Source organism: Mustelus asterias, chromosome 1, assembly GCF_964213995.1.
Source record: "Mustelus asterias chromosome 1, sMusAst1.hap1.1, whole genome shotgun sequence".
In the NCBI taxonomy this organism is placed as follows: domain Eukaryota; kingdom Metazoa; phylum Chordata; class Chondrichthyes; order Carcharhiniformes; family Triakidae; genus Mustelus; species Mustelus asterias.
In genome coordinates this window covers 40429364-40447191 of record NC_135801.1, presented here as the reverse complement: position 1 = coordinate 40447191, position 17828 = coordinate 40429364, and the positions used below count along the sequence as shown (strand labels likewise).

At 41.3% G+C, this 17828-nt stretch overlaps 1 protein-coding gene across 17 annotated transcripts in view; it reads left to right on the top strand.

The window, feature by feature from the left end:
- Positions 1–17828, top strand: part of rapgef2b (Rap guanine nucleotide exchange factor 2b) — a 446795-nt gene that overhangs the window by 174953 nt on the left and 254014 nt on the right. For all 17 annotated transcript variants that reach the window (XM_078211679.1, XM_078211699.1, XM_078211662.1 and 14 more), the window contains one exon: positions 8292–8367. In XM_078211679.1, the coding sequence (XP_078067805.1) occupies positions 8292–8367 (76 nt within the window). The remainder of the gene's footprint in view (positions 1–8291; positions 8368–17828) is intronic.

Below are 17828 nucleotides of genomic sequence, written 5' to 3'. Positions count from 1 at the left end.
ATGTACTTGTCAAGACGCCCCTTAAAAGTCACTACCGTATCCGCTTCCACTACCACCTCCGGCAACGGGTTCCAGGCACCCACCACTCTCTGTGTAAAAAATCTGCCTTGTACATCTCTTTTAAAACTTGCCCCTCGCACCTTAAACCTATGCCCCCTAGTAATTGACTCTTCCACCTTGGGAAAAAGCTTCTGACCATCCACTCTGCCCATGCCTCTCATAATCTTTGTAGACTTCTATCCGGTCTCCTCTCAATCTCCGTCGCTCCAGTGAAAACAAACCAAGTTTCTCCAACCTCTCTTCATAGCTAATGCCCTCCATACCAGGCAACATCCTGGTAAATCTTTTCTGTACCCTCTCCAAAGCCTCCACATCCTTCTGGTAGTGTGGCGACCAGAATTGAACACTATATTCCAAGTGCGGCCTCACTAAGGTTCTATAAAGCGTCAACATGACTTGCCAATTTTTAAACTCAATACCCCGGCCGATGAAGGCAAGCATGCCGTATGCCTTCTTGACTACCTTTTTCACCTGCATTGCCACTTTCCGTGACCTGTACACCCAGATCCCTCTGCCTATCAATACTCTTGAGGGTTCTGCCATTTACTGTATATTTCCTATCTGTATTAGACCTTCCAAAATGCATTACCTCACATTTGTCCGGATTAAACTCTATCTGCCATCTCTCCGCCCAAGTCTCCAACTGATCTATATCCTGCTGTATCCTCTGATGGTCCTCATCGCTATCCGCAAATCCACCAACCTTTGTGTCGTCCGCAAACTTACTAATCAATCCATTTACATTTTCCTCCAAATCATTTTTATATATATATATATATATTACAAACAGCAAAGGTCCCAGCACTGATCCCTGAGGAACACCACTTGCCACAGCCCTCCATTCAGAAACGCACCCTTCCACTGCTACCCTCTGTCTTCTTTGACCGAGCCAGTTTTGTACCCACCTTGTCAGCTCACGTCTGATCCCATGCGACTTCACCTTCTGCACCAGTCTGCCACAAGTTGAGCATTTCAGGATTACTCATAAACAGTATGAAAATTATTATACTGCTTGTTCAAAAAGAAAAACAAATCTTGATCTTTTTCTCATGCAAGAATAGGGAATATGTTCAAAGCTCTGAAATAGGTTTAAACCAAAATTTTGTCACCCCATTTGCTGAGTAAAGTTTACCATTATAAGACGATAAGAAGTAGACCATTTAGCCCGTTGAGTCTGCTCTGCCATTCAATTAGATCATGGCTGATCTGATGTGGTAATTCTCAACTTCGCTTTCCCATCTAGCCCCCATAACCCTTGATTCCCTTACTGATTAAAAATCTGTCAAACTTGAACACACTAATGACCCAATTTCTACAGCACTCGGCGGTATAGAATTCCAGGGATTCACTATCCTCAGAGAAGAAATTCTTCCTCATCCCCAAAGTAAATGGGTAATCCCTTATTCTGAGATTATGCCCTCTGATCTTAGACTCTCCCAAAAGAGAGAAAAACCTCTCAGTGTCTTCTCAGTTACACTCCCTGAGAATCCTATATGTCTTAGTATGGTTGCCTCTCATTCTTCTAAACAGAAATGAGTACAGGCCCAGTCTACCCAACCTCTCATATGGAAATCCCTCCATACCCAGGATCAACCTAGTGAACCTTCTCTGGACTGCATCCAATGTCAGTATAGCTTTGCTTAGATAAGGGGACTGTAGAAGGGGGTGCAGAAACCCCTGGGATTTTGAAGACTATTAAAACAAAGTAGACTAGTTTAGAATTGAGATACTGTGTGCCATATATATACCCTAATGAATCACAAAGTGCCATATGTATGTATCTCTCGTGAAGGTATTGTCTGAATAGACACATAAATAATCATTGGTAGAGAATTTTGAACAAGTATTGTAGATGTAAAATGTAATTTTAAATGTCTTGTAAGCTTTGGGCAAGATGTAGCATGCCCCAAAGCATAATGGGAAATGAGCAGAACTAAACAGGCTGCATTCTTTGGAAACAATAAGGTACAGAATATATTCTCTATTATCAGTAGGAGAGTCTGTAGCTGTAAGCTACCGAGGTTTTAAAATGAATGGAGGCATTTAGCTTCTGGTTGCAGTGAATAGAAGTGTTCAGCTTCTACTGATAAGGAGTAGCAAGCAGACAGAGGGGAATGACTCCCTCTCCGTTCCCATCGTTTGCAGGTGGTGAGGGCAATCCTTTAACCTACCGGATTTGCATAGGTAAGTTTGCTAGGCAATGGGAAGAAGAACTTCCGGGTCCGGTTGACTAATGAATTCCCAATTCTGCTTGAAGTAGAATGCTATTGGCCAAGGTAAATAATGTGTATTAATGTAATTGGATCATCCAGTTTGGATGACGGGTTGGGCGGAGAAACAAACCTTCGAAAAATTATATCTTACACATGTACTGTAACATCAGAGAGAAGTTGGAATCTTCTGCCTGTCTCTCTCCCAATGCATATTGGTCAATAAAGAACTCTTTAACTGCATACTGTCTTTCGTAAGTCTTTATATTAGCCGAGTTCAGTTTAATATATGGCACTCACGGGAAGAAAATCCCCTTACAGGGACCAACACAGTTCTGCAGTGTCAGATTTGATGCAAATTAAGATTGAAAAATTGTAGTTTACAATATTGTTTAATTCTGTTCTATTGCTTTACAAGGTTTGTGAGACTAATTTGTTAAAATATAAGGTGAAATTTCTCATTTTTGCTAAAGGAGAAAGGAAAAAGTGATTAGTGTGGTCTTCGTGCAATATATGTTAAGTACTTTGTCAATAGAAACAGAATTGTGCATTGAAACAATTTTGTAATAAAAGTAGATGACGGTAAATTTGGAGAATACTGTGATAATTGAAAGACCAGAACTAACAAAATTATAACAAAGATAATTCATTTGATTATTTATTTTATTGTATTCCTGATTACAAATATCAAAACTCTGCAGCTAATGTGCTTCTTCAGACTATTTCAGCCTTTTATTTACCAGATTTTCTGAATGCATCAGCTACTCTTTTCACTCACACTTACTGCTTAAAACAAAATCTCCCCACACAAAATCTGGTAAATAAACGGCTGAAATAGTCTGCTGAAGCATGTAGAATGCATCTCCACATCAAGCATGTTAGGGGCAGAGTTTTGATATTTGTAATCAGGAATACAATAAAATAAATAATCAAATGAATTATCTTTGTTATAACTTTGTTAGTTCTGGTCTTCCAATTATCACAGTATTCTCCAAATTTACCATCATCTACTTTTATGTAATGGGTAATATTTTTAGTAATGGGTAACATTTTTTAATAAATAGGCCACTGCAGCATCTTTTTGGCTGTACTGTCATATGACTTGCTTTGGGCTAGAATTTGGTATGTAACTTTGCAACAAAGTATTTTTGCAATCGCAGCACCCATGACTGTGTGATTGTCTCTGGAAATCCTTAGTGACTGAAACTAATCTCTAAAAAACACTGAAGTGCCAAGGACATGTTGTTCTGGTCAGTTGCCAGGTTGTTTAAACTTTACCAGTAAGAGGGAAAGACATTATTTGCCACATATGTGTTCTTTCGGGTTTATAAAGCAATGCAGTTCTAGTGATTGAAACAGGATTCAATCTTGGGCATAGAGTACAAAAGGAGGAAGTTATGATAAATCATGGATGGATGAGGAAACTTTTCTATGTGGATAGGTTGGAGAAGCTGGTACTGTTCTTCTTTGAGAAATGTAAATTAGGAGATTTCATAGAGGTTCAAAATCATGAGCGGTCTGAACAGATTTGATGGGAGAAACTGCTCCCATTGGCACAAGTAAAATACAGGAGATTGGAAGTAGCTGAGTTGCTCTTGCATTAATTATGGAAATTTCAAAAATGTAAGTAAAATTAAATGAAGCAAACAATTCAAGGATGTTTGCAATATGGTTTTCAAAAAAACTTCACTATCGTTATTAACTATTTAATTGTATTCAGGTGATCACTTGGACTTGGTAATAGGAGCAGACCCAAGCTTGTTGGGTTAGGAGATACATATTTATAATATGTCTCTGTAAATAAAGACTTGTTAAGTTGTCAAGATTCAGTGCCAGTGCTGTCATTCTGCCTGGCTGCCTGGAAATGAAAGATATCCAATCATAGTGCCTCACTTAGTGTTTGGTTAGATGCAATTTTGAATTCCTAGTTGTGGATTTAAAACATGAGGCATGACGTCTTTTGTAGAATAAATGTAGATATAAAATGAATAAGGCTTGTTGGTGAAATAAAAATAAAATGCTGGAAATACTTAGTTTCTCTCTCTACAGATGGTGCCTGACCCCTTTGAGTTATTGTTTAAGGTTGATGACCTTTCGTCAGAACTGGGAAAAGTTAGACAATGGGAAAAGCCAAAATTCTGACAACAACTAAATGGTTTTCTTATATATCGAGGGAGAGATGTTAGGTTTGCACCTGAGCCTGACAGAAATCACCTGCTACAGGTCTAGAATGCATAAAATCAGTTGGGTGCAGGGGATCCATTGAATGCTTGCTCCTATTCCGAGGGCTTGCAAGTAACTAATTATTTCAAAGATTTTTTAAATTGTGGTACTTGACCTAAATTAGTTGGTTGAAATTTTGTGATGTGAGCCTTAGTAACTTGTTGTAGGCATGATGGTATGTTGGTATGATTTTCTTTTGAAAAAAATCTTGAACGTATTTAATATGTTTTATACACCAATGACTGAGTGGCCACGTTCCCTCCAACTCGATTTGCAAGTTTGCTGATGACACCACCGTAGTGGGTCGGATCTCAAACAATGATGAGACGGAGTACAGCAAACTGGTGCGACAACAGTAATCTCTCCCTCAATGTCAAGCGTAGTGAAAAACATGCCCCTGTCTACATCAACGGGGACAAAGTAGAAATGATCGAGAGCTTCAAGTTCTTAGGTGTCCAGATCACCAACAACCTGTCCTGGTCTCCCCATGCCGACACTATAGTTAAGAAAGCCCACCAGCGCTTTATTTTGGTGTGCTTTCTTAACTTTTTCACAAAGTCCTCTACTTTCTCAGAAGACTAAGGAAATTGGCATGTCTGCTACAACTTTTACAGATGCACCATAGAAAGCATTCTTTCTGGTTGTATCACAGCTTGGTATGGCTCCTGCTCTGTCCAACACCACAAGAAACTACAAAAGGTCGTGAATGAAGCCCAGTCCATCATGAAAACCAGCTTCTCATCTATTGGCTCTGTCTATACTTCCTGTTGCCTCGGAAAAGCAGCCAGCATAATTAAGGACCCCATGCACCCCAGACATATTCTCTTCTACCTTCTTCCATCGGGAAAAAGATACAAAAGTCTGAGATCATTTGCCAACCGACTCAGGAACAGCTTCTTCCCTGGTGCCATCAGACTTTTGAAAGGACCTACCTCGCACTTAAGTTGATCTTCCTCTACACCCTAGCTATGACTGTAACACTACATTCTGCACTCTCTCATTTCCTTCTCTATGAATGGTATGCTTTGTCTGTAGAGCATGCAAGAAACAATTCTTTTCACTGTATACTAATACATGTGACAATAATAAATCAAATCAAATACATTAGAATTTCTCAGTTGATTTGTGAACAAGGCCAAATTAAAGTTTAAAGTTTATTTATTACCTGGCACTGTGAGGTAGCAGTGCTAAATTTAACAAAATGTTACTGACTTATGCTGAAAGCACGATTAAAGTTTGAAACAAGGATATAGAGAAGAAAATCGAATGGTTCTCTTAACTTGGCTGTCCTTGTGAGGTCACTCCTGTGCAACTGTAGTAGACAGTAGAGGTGGAAGGGAATTCAAACTGGCAGAGAAGCCTTACCTTATTCTAGTTTTACAGGGCTGACAGCTTCAGACCTACTTTCCGTTGCATTGTGTACCATGGAGGCATTGGATATTAGGAAACATATCCTGTTGATAATATCACTGAAGAGTGATGGGCGACCCAAGCATTTTTGTGTATATGACAATCCTGTGGTAATCGTGTTTTTCTATGAAAAGGGAAAAGGTGAACAAAAATTACCCTTTCCTTTAAAGTAATTATTTCACTTTAAAACAAATCCTAGTTTTTTTTTAAACTCCCTAGCTATTAAAAAGTGCTGTCAAACTTTTAAAGTAGAAAAATTTTACATGCCGTTTCAGTTACTCTACAGCAAATAACATTTTTCAGATGTATTAACATATTCCAACATATTAGAGAAGATCATACAAACTTATAAGACAATGCTGTTCATTAAAATATTCTCTGTTTAATCCTACAAATTTGTATCTAAAAGTTGTTTTCTTGCACCTAAGATTAAAGTGTACCTGAGGGGTTTCATTAAAAATAATTACGATCATTTCCTGTTTTGGTCTTTTGTAAATGGGTGGTTACCCAATGGTCAGTTTTATCAAACTGTTAGTTCCAGATTTTAGGAAATTACTGTAATATTATTGGGTACTATTTCTCACAAAAAGAGAAAATGCTGGAAAAGTTCAGCAGGTCTGGCAGCATGTGTGGTGAGTGAAAATGAAGTTATTATTTTGAGTCCATATGATTTTACAAAGCTGATGGGGGCGATTCTCCCAGCCCGCTATGCTGCTCGAGTAGCGCAATGGACCGGGAGACATCAGCGGGGGCCGTTTTGCGAGGCTAGCATTTTGCATTTTTCCCCAAGATGAAGACTTCTAGCGTAATCAGCTTCGCACTGGAAATCAGGGCGGAGCTGATTACAATATGGAAGTCTTAATTTGCATCTGATTAGCAGGCCCGGGACTGAAGTCTCCAGACCCACGAGCGTCTCCACGCACATTCCTCCAAGGGAATTTGCTCCTGCTCCCCTCTTAATGGGGAACAGGCAGCCCGACCCTGCTGGCGGGAAGAGAGGTCATTGAGGCCCTCCAGGAGGTTGGGGGTAAGGGGGGGGGGAGATCTGCCCAGTGGGCAGTGCCAAAGAGACGGGACCTATAGGAGGCACGATCAGTGGGGTTGGGGGGTGTGGGGGGAACCAGCTGTCACTCTGCATTTGAGATGACTGGGAGGGGGAGGGAGGAGATGATCAGAGCTGGACATCTGGGTGGAGGAGGTGGGGTAGTCAGGACTGTCGGGAGGAAAGAAATCGGGGGTGGGGGGGGTGCATAAGGCCAGTGATCAAAGGGAGTCGGAAGACCGGCAGTGGGTTTGCGGGCCGGCCCAGTGACAGGCTGGCCAGCGATCTGGAGGCCAGCAATGTGGGCCATGCGCCGATCTTGCACTGACAGATCGGCGCATGCGTAGTGGCCCGCTCAGCTTTATGCTGCTGGCCTCCTGGGCGTTGATGGGCCCCGTCCACAGATTTCCAGAGTGAATCACGCTCGGCACTCTGTGATGCAGAGTGTCAAACTGGCAGGATTTACTCCCATTTTCTCACACTTTGGGGACTTTGAATTTTTTTGGGAGAATCCCAGCCAATGAGAGGGTGAAATGTGTTGGGGTCTATACTGTGTAAGAGGTGTGGATCAGCTGGCACAGAGTAGAAAGTGGGAGCTCGGAGTCATATGAACTCGAAACGTTCACTCCATTTTCTCTCTCCACAAATGCTATCACACCTGCTGAGTTTTTCCAGTATTTTCTATTCTTGTTCCAGCATCTGCAGTATTTTGCCTTTACAGTACTCCTTCGTGTCTATTTAACTGAAATCTAGTTTTGAACTTAATGGAAAACTTTATCTGTACACTCCTGAGGTTTAGTTCCAAAACATACAATAGAATAGAACGGAGATAGAACTGTTTGTACTTTGGAAAACACCCCTATTTAAATAAGGGAGTGCATGGAAAGCTGATTGCACTTGAAGTAGTATTAATTTAGCACAGAAATTGATGAATATTGTTAATTATACACACTGACTATCTTGAGATGCTTGCCCTCTTTGAGCTTCTGGTGAGTATTCTGATTGGACTGTAACAAATGTTGTACTGAATCAACTGTCATGGAGGTCGCATATAACTATGCAGATGCATGTACTGATGCTTTGTAGTTCTGTAGGAGATACCAGAACTGACATGGAAAAACAAGCACTGGTGGTCAGCTTAATTTTTTAAATTGGAAATAAGAATGGATTTTTATTTTACTTATTTTTATTTGTGTACTTGTGGTAGCTTTGTATCAGGTAAATTGCATCATAACAGGATAGCGGTGTCAAAATTAATTTTAAATGTGTAAGAGCAAATGTTTTCTCAATCGTCATTGTTATAGTTTTGATCACTTGATTAAATATTTATATATCTTTTCTTATAGTTTTGGCAAGCGATCAGCAGGGAGTTTGAGACGTGGCTGTGAATGTATTGTGCTTGAGCCTTCAGAAATGATTGTGGTAAGCTTCATTTTTAATAGCAATTGCATGCCAATTAAATTCTTTAACTCACATAAAGTACCTTTGATGGTGCAGCAGTCCCATAGTACCTTCTGATTCAGAGCCAAGTGTGACCACTGAACCTCTATTCTAGCTGTTTAAGTTAAATCTATTCAGATGTTTATTCTATTGAATGCTAATTTTAATTTTTCGTTTAAGATTTTGTGTGGTATCATGTTCGTACCATTTTTAAAAATTAAACTGTAAGTGGTCTGATGCAGCAGGTTGGTGTGTTACGTTACATGGGTTTGTTCTTTGTTTATTGCATAATTAATTTTTCATGTTGATGTTTTGTTTACACAAAGAAAAATGCTTCCTGGCCAATATTGTGCATCTCCTTGTCATCAGCGTGAATTGCATACTGTTATTAAAGGCCTTGGAATGTGTTGCTCATTTGTTTTCCTGAGTGTTTACTCGCAAGTGGTATAATGGAGTATTGGAGAAAAGACCTTAAAGCAGAAGAATTAGTATTCACTGCATTACAATATTGTGGTAACTGCTTGAGACCCTCAGTCATTATGACAAATAGTCCACCAATTTGGAAAAAAACATGTTTGAACCAGCTGTAATCCTGTTGAAACCTATTTTTTTCTTAAAAAAATGAATTCGGGGACATTCACCAGATCCTTTTTTTTCAAGAAAAAATTCAATTTCATCAGTTTGGTTACATAATTTTAGGACGGCACATGAATAAAATGATCACCTCTTATCCAAGTTTAGGAGATCTTTAGGAGATCTTTTTTGCAAGTTAATTTATTTCCTATTGCTCACTTTAGTGGTCACCCTAATTTATTTGGAAGTATCCCAACTTGAATTGTTTGTGTACAGTATCAAAATGAAGTGGAAACTCTTCAAATTTTTCTACAGTAACCATTCTTAAATGAAATGCAGCATATGGTATTAAATGTTTAAAGTTATTAGCTTTGGTAAATACTGTATTTGTACTAAACTTTTTAACTTCAAAATATTGACTTTTAATTTATTTCATGATTTATTATAAATGATTAAAGTAGTTGTATTCCTTTTGTTTAGTGTGTTTCAAGGGAACTCATGCCAGTCACCAAAATAATTAATATAGATTCCAAATCTGGAAGGACTGTATCATTATTCAAGGAGATCACCAATAAATCTGAGTTTTTAACTTTAGAAAATCTGAAATTCGAGTGGATATAGTATTCAAATTTTACTAACCCTTTATGACCATAATCTGATAGCTGGCCCAGATTGCCCTTGCAATAGCTTTGATACTTTGGAAGATGTCCACAGGCATATTTATTTTGTAAGTGAAGAAATAAGCAAAGAATACGCAAAATGTTGTAATGCTCAAACCATTACAGTTCGAAAGTACACATGAAGCAAAAAATATGATGATTAGCCGAAATGCGGTCTGGGAAATCGCTCCACTGACTGAAGTCATACATAGCAGTAAGGAAATGGCTGTGGTTATTGGAGGCCACTCATCTCAGCCCAAGTGCTTTGCTGCAGGAATCCCTAAGCATAGGGTCCTAAACTCATCTATTTGCAGCAGCTCCCCCCAGCATCTCTCATTCCAGGAATTAACAGCTTATTGGCCCTCCGCTATTAGGAGCCCACCCAACACTTGTTTCCAAGTGGCTCTCACTGCCACTGAGTCATTTTTGCCAAAAAGCCAATATTGCAGCAAAGTGCACATCTCAATGAGTTAAGCATTTTGACCGACTACACACTTGTTTCCAAAAGAGGCTCTCACTGCCATTGAGTGTGCCTAGGTGTGCCGAGGGACCTAGGTGTGCAAGTCCACAAATCCTTGAAGGTGGCAACACAGGTGGAGAAGGTGGTGAAGAAGGCATATGGTATGCTTGCCTTTATAGGACGGGGTATAGAGTATAAAAGCTGGAGTCTGATGATGCAGCTGTATAGAACGCTGGTTAGGCCACATTTGGAGTACTGCGTCCAGTTCTGGCCGCCGCACTACCAGAAGGACGTGGAGGCATTGGAGAGAGTGCAGAGAAGGTTTACCAGGATGTTGCCTGGTATGGAGGGTCTTAGCTATGAGGAGAGATTGGGTAGACTGGGGTTGTTCTCCTTGGAAAGACGGAGACTGAGGGGAGATCTAATAGAGGTATACAAGATTATGAAGGGTATAGATAGGGTGAACAGTGGGAAGCTTTTTCCCAGGTCGGAGGTGACGATCACGAGGGGTCACGGGCTCAAGCTGAGGGGCGAAGTATAACTCAGACATCAGAGGGACGTTTTTTACACAGAGGGTGGTGGGGGCCTGGAATGCGCTGCCAAGTAGGGTGGTGGAGGCAGGCACGCTGACCTCGTTTAAGACTGACCTGGATAGTCACATGAGCAGCCTGGGAATGGAGGGATACAAACGATTGGTCTAGTTGGACCAAGGAGCGGCACAGGCTTGGAGGGCCGAAGGGCCTGTTTCCTGTGCTGTACTGTTCTTTGTTCTTTGAGTCATTTTTGGAAAACACCGATACTGCAGCAAACTGCGTATCTCAATAAGTTCAGTGTTTTGACCAACTCCACGCTTGTTTCCAAAGAGGCTCTCACTGCCATTGAGTTGTTTTTGCCAAACGGTCGATATTGTGGAAAAGTGCAGATCTCAATTTGTTGCGCATTTTGACTGACTCTGCATTTGTTTCCAAAGTGGCTCTCTCTGCCAGTGAATCGTTTCTGCCAAAATGCCAGTATTGCGGCAAAGTGCATATTTGAATGAGTTAAACATTTTGACTGACTCCACACCTGTTTCCAAAAAGAATGTCACTGCCATTGAGTTGGTTTTTTCCAGTAACTCAACACTGATTTCAAAAGTGGTTTTCACTGCCTTTGAGTTATTTTGGCTGAAAAGTTGATATTGCAGTGCACGTCTCAATGATTTAAGCATTTTGATTGGCTCCACGCTTATATCCAAAGTGGAAATCACTGCGATTCAAAGTCCAAAGATGTGCGGGTTAGGTTGATTGGCCATGATAAATTGCCCGTTAGCATCAGGGGGATTAGGAGGGTAAATACGTGGGGTTACAGTGATAGGACCTGGGTGGGATTGATGTAGGTACAGGCTTGATGGGCCTAATGGCCTTCTGCACTGTGGGGATTCTATGATCATCCTTAATTGATTGGTGGATGTGATCAGAGCCTCATTTGTTTCTAATGTTGGAATCCTGACCCAAACGGAAATTGTAGTCCATCGTTTTGGTCTTGGATTCATTACGAGCTAGTTTTAACAAGGAGGAGTATGTGGATTTAGATGTGGGCAGATGAGGAGGTTAACGTTGTGGAAAAATATCAATGTGTCAGGAAGACAGCTCCAACACTCTCAACATAAATAGAGGGCCACAGAAGGCTTTGGGGGCGGGGGGGAGGGGTGGTCTGAAAAGGCATATGAAGCACATTGCAAGGCAACTACTTAGGTAATGATACCTAGGGTATGACAAGAAGGGGCAGTGTGTACAAACAGCAGCAAATAGGGTCAAAGAATGCAATAATTGTAAAAAAGCAAAATTAATGGCTCTTTACTTAACTATACATAGTATTCGGCACAAAATAAATGAATTAATGGCACTAATTGAGGTTAATGGGTATGATCTGAATGCCATTACAGATACGTGGTTACGAGGAGATCAAACTGGGAAATGTTCAGGGGTATGTGACTTTTCGTAAGGGCAGGAGCGAAAGGGTGGTGGCGTAGCTTTGTTAGTACGAGATGGAATTAGTACAATAGCGAGAAATGATCTTGCTTCGAAAGTTGTAGAATCCATATGAGTGTGGGTAAGAAATAACAAGGGGAGGAAGACACTGGTCAGAGTAGTCTATAGGCCCCTAACAGTAGCTATACTGTAGGACCATAAATCAGGAGACAGAGAGTATATAAAAAAAGACAGTACATTAATCATGGGTGCCTTTAATCGTCATGTAGAATGGGAAAATCAACTTGGCAAAGGTACCGATGAGGAAGAATTTTATTTGGGACAGTTTCCTAAAAATAATATGCTGTAGATCCAACCAGGGAGCAGGCTATTGTGGATCTGGTAATGTGTTATGAAACAGGTTTAATAAATGATCTCAGAGTAAAAGACCACCTAGGAAACAGTGACCATATCATGGTAGAATTTAGCATTCAGTTTGAGAGTGAGAAACTTGGGTCAGAAACAACTGTGCTAAATTTAAATGAAGGCACTTACAAAGGAATGAAGGCAGTGCTGGCTGGAGTGGACTGGGAAAGGAGTTTAGTAGAAAAGATGGTTGATCAGCAATGGCATACATTTATGAAATTAGTCATGACTCACAACAAAGAAATATCGCAGTAAGGAAACAGGATTCTAGGATTGGAAACGAAGGAAGTTGTGGTATTAAATTGGAAAAAAAAACATGCAATATTGCAAAGAATTTAGAGGTAAGCCAGAGGATTGGGAAAGTTTTAAAAATGAACAAAAGCTGACCAAAAATATAATAATTGAGGGCAGAGATAAACTGAGGGTAAGCAATCAAGTACTATAAAAACAGACAGTAAGAGCTTTTTTAAATATATAAAAAGAGAGGGACTAAAGTGAACATAGATCCCTTGAGACTGGAAATAATAATGGTGAACCAGGAAATGGCAGAGGAGTTAAATAAATATTTTGCATCAGTCTTCATGATGAAAGACACAAAACGTTTCAAAAATATTAAATAATCATGCGGCAAAAGGGGATTGAGGAATAACTATCACTAGAGAAAAAGTACTAGGGAAACTAATGGGACTAAAGACCGTTAAATTCCCATGATCTGATGGGTTGTATCCTAGGATATTGTAGGATGTAGCTACAGAGATAGTGGATGCACTGGTATTAATCTTCCAAGAATTCTTGTATTCTGGAAAAGTCCAAGAAGATTGGAAAATTGTCAATGAAATACCCTTATTCAAAAAGAGAGGGAACACAAAAAGCAGGTAATATAGACCAGTGAGCTTAACATCTGTCATTGGGAAATGAGTCCATCATTGAGCCCATTATAAAGGATGTAATTTTTAAAATGCATTTAAAGGATGTGGGCATCGCTGGCTTGGCCAGCATTTATTGGCCATCCCTTGTTGTCCTTCAAAAGGTGGTGGTGAGCTGCCTTGAACCTCTCCAGTCCCTGAGGTGTAGGTACACCCACATTGTTGTTAGGGAGGAAATTCCAGGATTTTGGCCCAGCAGCAGCGAAGGAACGGCGCTATATTTCCAGATCAGGATTGTGAGTGACTTGGAGGGGAACTTCTAGGTGGTGGTGTTCCCAGGTATCTGCTCCTCTTGTCCTTCTAGATGGTAGTAGTCATGGGTTTCTAAGGTGCTGCCTAAGGAACCTTGGTGAGTTCCTGCAGTGCATTTTGTAGATGGCTGCCACTATTCATTAGTGTTCGAGGGAGTAAATGTTTGTGGAAGGGGTACCAATCAAGTGGGCTGGTTTGTGTAGTGTTGTCAGAGCTGCACTCCTCCAGGCAAATGGAAAGTATTCTACTATACTCCTGACTTGTGCCACATAGATGGGTTGTTAGGAGGTGCCACAGTACTTGGTCACTGATAACCTCGAGATGTTGATAGTGGAGATTCAGTGATGGTCAAAGGGTGATGGTTAGGTCCTCTCTTTTGGAGATGGACATTGCCTAGCATTTGTGGCGCGATTGTTACTTGCCACTTGTCAGCCCAAGCCGATGTTGTCCAGGTCTTCTTGCATTTTGACATGAACCGCATCAGTATCTGAGTAGTCACAAATGGTGCTGAACATTGCCTAGTCATCTGTAAACATCCCCACTTCTGACATTATGATGGAAGAAAAATCATTGATGAAGCAGCTGAAGATGCCTGGGCCTAGAATGCTGTCCTGAGAAGTTCCTGCAGTGATGTCCTGGAACTGAGATTATTGACCTCTAGCCACCACAACCATCTTACTTTGTGCCTGGTATAATTCAAACCAGCGGAGACCTTTCTCCCTGATTTCCATTGACTCCAGTTTTGCTCGGTGAGCCATACTCGGTCAAATGCTGCCTTGATATCAAGGGCATTCACTCTCACTCAAGGGCATTCACTCTCACTCACCTTTGGCATTCAGTTCTTTTGTCCATGTTTGACCCAAGGCTGTAATGAGGTCAAGAGCTGGATGGTGCTCGCCGAAGACAAATTGAGTGTCCATGAGCAGGTTATTGCTGAGTAAGTGCTGTTTGATAGCGTTGTTGATGACCCCTTCCATTACTTTGCTGCTGATCGAGAGAAGACTAATGTGGCAGTAATTGGCTGAGTTGGATTTATCTTTTTTCTTGTGTCCAGGGCATACCTGGGCAACTTTCCACATTGCTGGTTAGATGCCAGTGTTGTGGCTGTACTGGAACAGCTTGACTAGGTGCAGCAAGTTCTTGAGCACAAGTCTTCAGGACTATTGATGGAATATTTTTGTGCCCATAGCCGTTGCGGCATACAGTGCCTTTAGTCAATTCTTGATGTCATGTGGAGTAAATCGAATTGGCTGAAGAGTGACATCTGTAATACTGGGGACCTCCGAGGAGGCCGAGATGGATCATCCACTCAGCATTTCTGGCTGGAATTTATTGCGAATGCTTTAGCCTTATCTTTTGCACTGATGTGTTGGACTCCTCCATCATTGAGGATGGGGATGTTTGTGGAGCCTCCTCCTCTGTGAGTTGTTTAATTGTCCACTACCATTCACGACTGGATGTGGTTGAACTGGATCTCATCCACTGGTTGTGGAAATGACCAGCTCATTTACTTGCTGCTCATGCTGTTTGGTATACAAGTAGTCTTGTGTTATAGCTTCACCAGGTTGATGCCTCATTTTTAGGTATGCTTAGTATGGCTCCTGTCATGCCTTCCTGCATTCTTCATTGAACCAGGGTTGATCCCCTGGAATCATAGAATCCCTACATTGCAGAAGAGGCCATTTGGCCCATTGGATCTGCACTGAGTCTCTGACAGGGTATCTTACCCAGGCCCTCTCCCCCACCCTATCCCCGTATCCCCACACATTTATCATGGCTAATCCATCTAACATATACATCTTGGGACAGTAAGGGGCAATTTAGTATGGCTAATCCAACCTGCCCATCTTTGGACTGTGAGAGGAAACCACAGCAACTAGAGGAAACCCACACAGACACCGGGAGAACGTGTAAATTCCACACAGTCATCCAAGGCTGGAATTGAACCTGGGACTGTGGAGCAGCAGTGCTAACCACTGTGCCACCATGTTGCACCTAGGTTGGTGGTAATCTAGAATGGGGGATATGCCGGTCCATGAAGTTACAGTTTGTGGTTGAGAACAATCTGCTGAGGGCATTTAAAAATACATATGGTGGCACAGTGGTTAGCACTGCTGCCTCACAGCGCCAGGGACCCAGGTTCGATTCCCAACTTGGGTCACTATCGGTGTGGAGTTTGCACATTCTCCCCGTGTCTGTGTGGGTTTCCTCCGGGTGCTCTGGTTTCCTCCCACTGTCCAAAGGTGTGCTGGTTAGATGCATTGGCCATGCTAAATTCTCCCTCAGTGTACCCAAACAGGTGCCGAACTATGGCGACTAGGGGATTTTCACAGTACCTTCATTGCAGTGTGAATGTAAGCTTACTTGTGACTAATGAATAAATTTTATATAATCAAGCAGAGTCAGCCTGACTTCATGAAGGGAAAATCATGACTGCCAAATTTATTGAAATTCTTTAAGGTGGTAATGAGCGGGATTGATGAAGGGGAACCAGGAGATGTAATATGCTTAGATTTCAAAACAGCATTCAATAAGGTACCGCACAAAAAGCTACTTAATAAGATGAGAGCCCATGGTGTTGGGGATAGTATATTAGCACAGATCAAAAAATGGCTAACTAACAACGCAGAATCGCTGAGCAGAAACTGTTAGCCAAGTTCCGCACACATGAGGACAGCCTCAACCGCGATCTTGGGTTCATGTCACACTATCTGTAACCCCCCATGACTTGCCTGGGCTTGCAAAATCTCACTAACTGTCCTGGCTGGAGACAATACACATCTCTTTAACCTGTGCTTAACCCTCTCTCCACTCACATTGTCTGTACCTTTAAGACTTGATTACCCGTAAAGATTCGCATTCCAACCATTATCTTGTAAATTGAGTTTGTGTCTATATATGCCGTTTGTGAACACGACTCCCCCATTCACCTGATGAAGGGGCAGTGCTCTGAAAGCTTGTGGCTTGTGCTACCAGATAAACCTGTTGGACTTTAACCTGGTGTCGTGAGACTTCTTACTGTGCTTACCCCAGTCGAATGCCGGCATCTCCACATCATAACTAATGGAAGACAGAGTTGGAATAAGAAGAATGGCATTTGCAGGATGGCAACCTCTAACTAGTGGAGAGCCTCAGGAATCAATGCTGGGGCAACAATTATTTACAGTATATATTAATGACTTGGACAAGGGAAGTGAATGTACTATTGCCCGTGTTTGCTGATGACACAAAAATAGGTGGGAAGGCAAGTGATGAGAATGGCAAAATGAGTCTGCAGAGCGATATAGACAGGCTTAGTGAATGGGCAAAAACTTGGCAGATGGAATGTAATGTCGGAAAATGTGAAGTTGTTTACTTTGGTAGGAAAAATATAGGAGCTGAATATAATTTAAATAGAGAAAGCTGCAGTACAGAGGGACTTTGAGATCCTTGTGCATAATTCAGAAAAAGCTACCATGCAAGTTCAGCAGGTAATAGGGAAGGCAAATGGAATGTTGGCCATTATTTCCAAGGGAATGGAGTATAAAAATAGGGAAGACTTGCTAAAACTATTCAAGACAGTAATTAGACCACACCTGGAATACTGTGAACACTTTTGGTCCCCTCATCTAAGGAATGATATACTGACATTGGTGGCAGCCCAGAGAAGGTTTACTAGATTGATCCAGGATATGAAATGTTTTTCTTATGAGGAGAGGTTGAGTAGATTGAGCTTGTACTCAGTGACTTTAGAAGAATGAGGGGTGACATTGAGACACATAGGATTCTCGGGGCTTGACAGGTAGATACTGAGAGGTTCTTTCACCTTGTAGGAAAATCTAGGCATTACCTTAGAGTAACGGGTTGCCCATTTAGGACAGAGATGAGAAAAAATTTCTTCTGAGGGTAGTGAATCTGTGGAATTCTTTACCACAGAGCTGTAGAGGCTGGGTCGTTAAGTATGTTCACGACTGCAATAGACAGTATTTTAATCAGTAAAAGAATATATTATAGGGATAAAGTAGGAAAGTGGAATTGAGGATTATATCAGATCATTAATGGTCTCAGTGAATGGCAGCGAGAACTTGATCGGCCAAATGACCTGCTTCTGCTCCTACATTTTATGGACAGCTCTAACACTCCTAATCTCCAGGTTTTCTTTGATATGCTCAGTTTGTGACCCAAACTACCTCTGAAGTGGTGGGTGGCAGTTTAATTA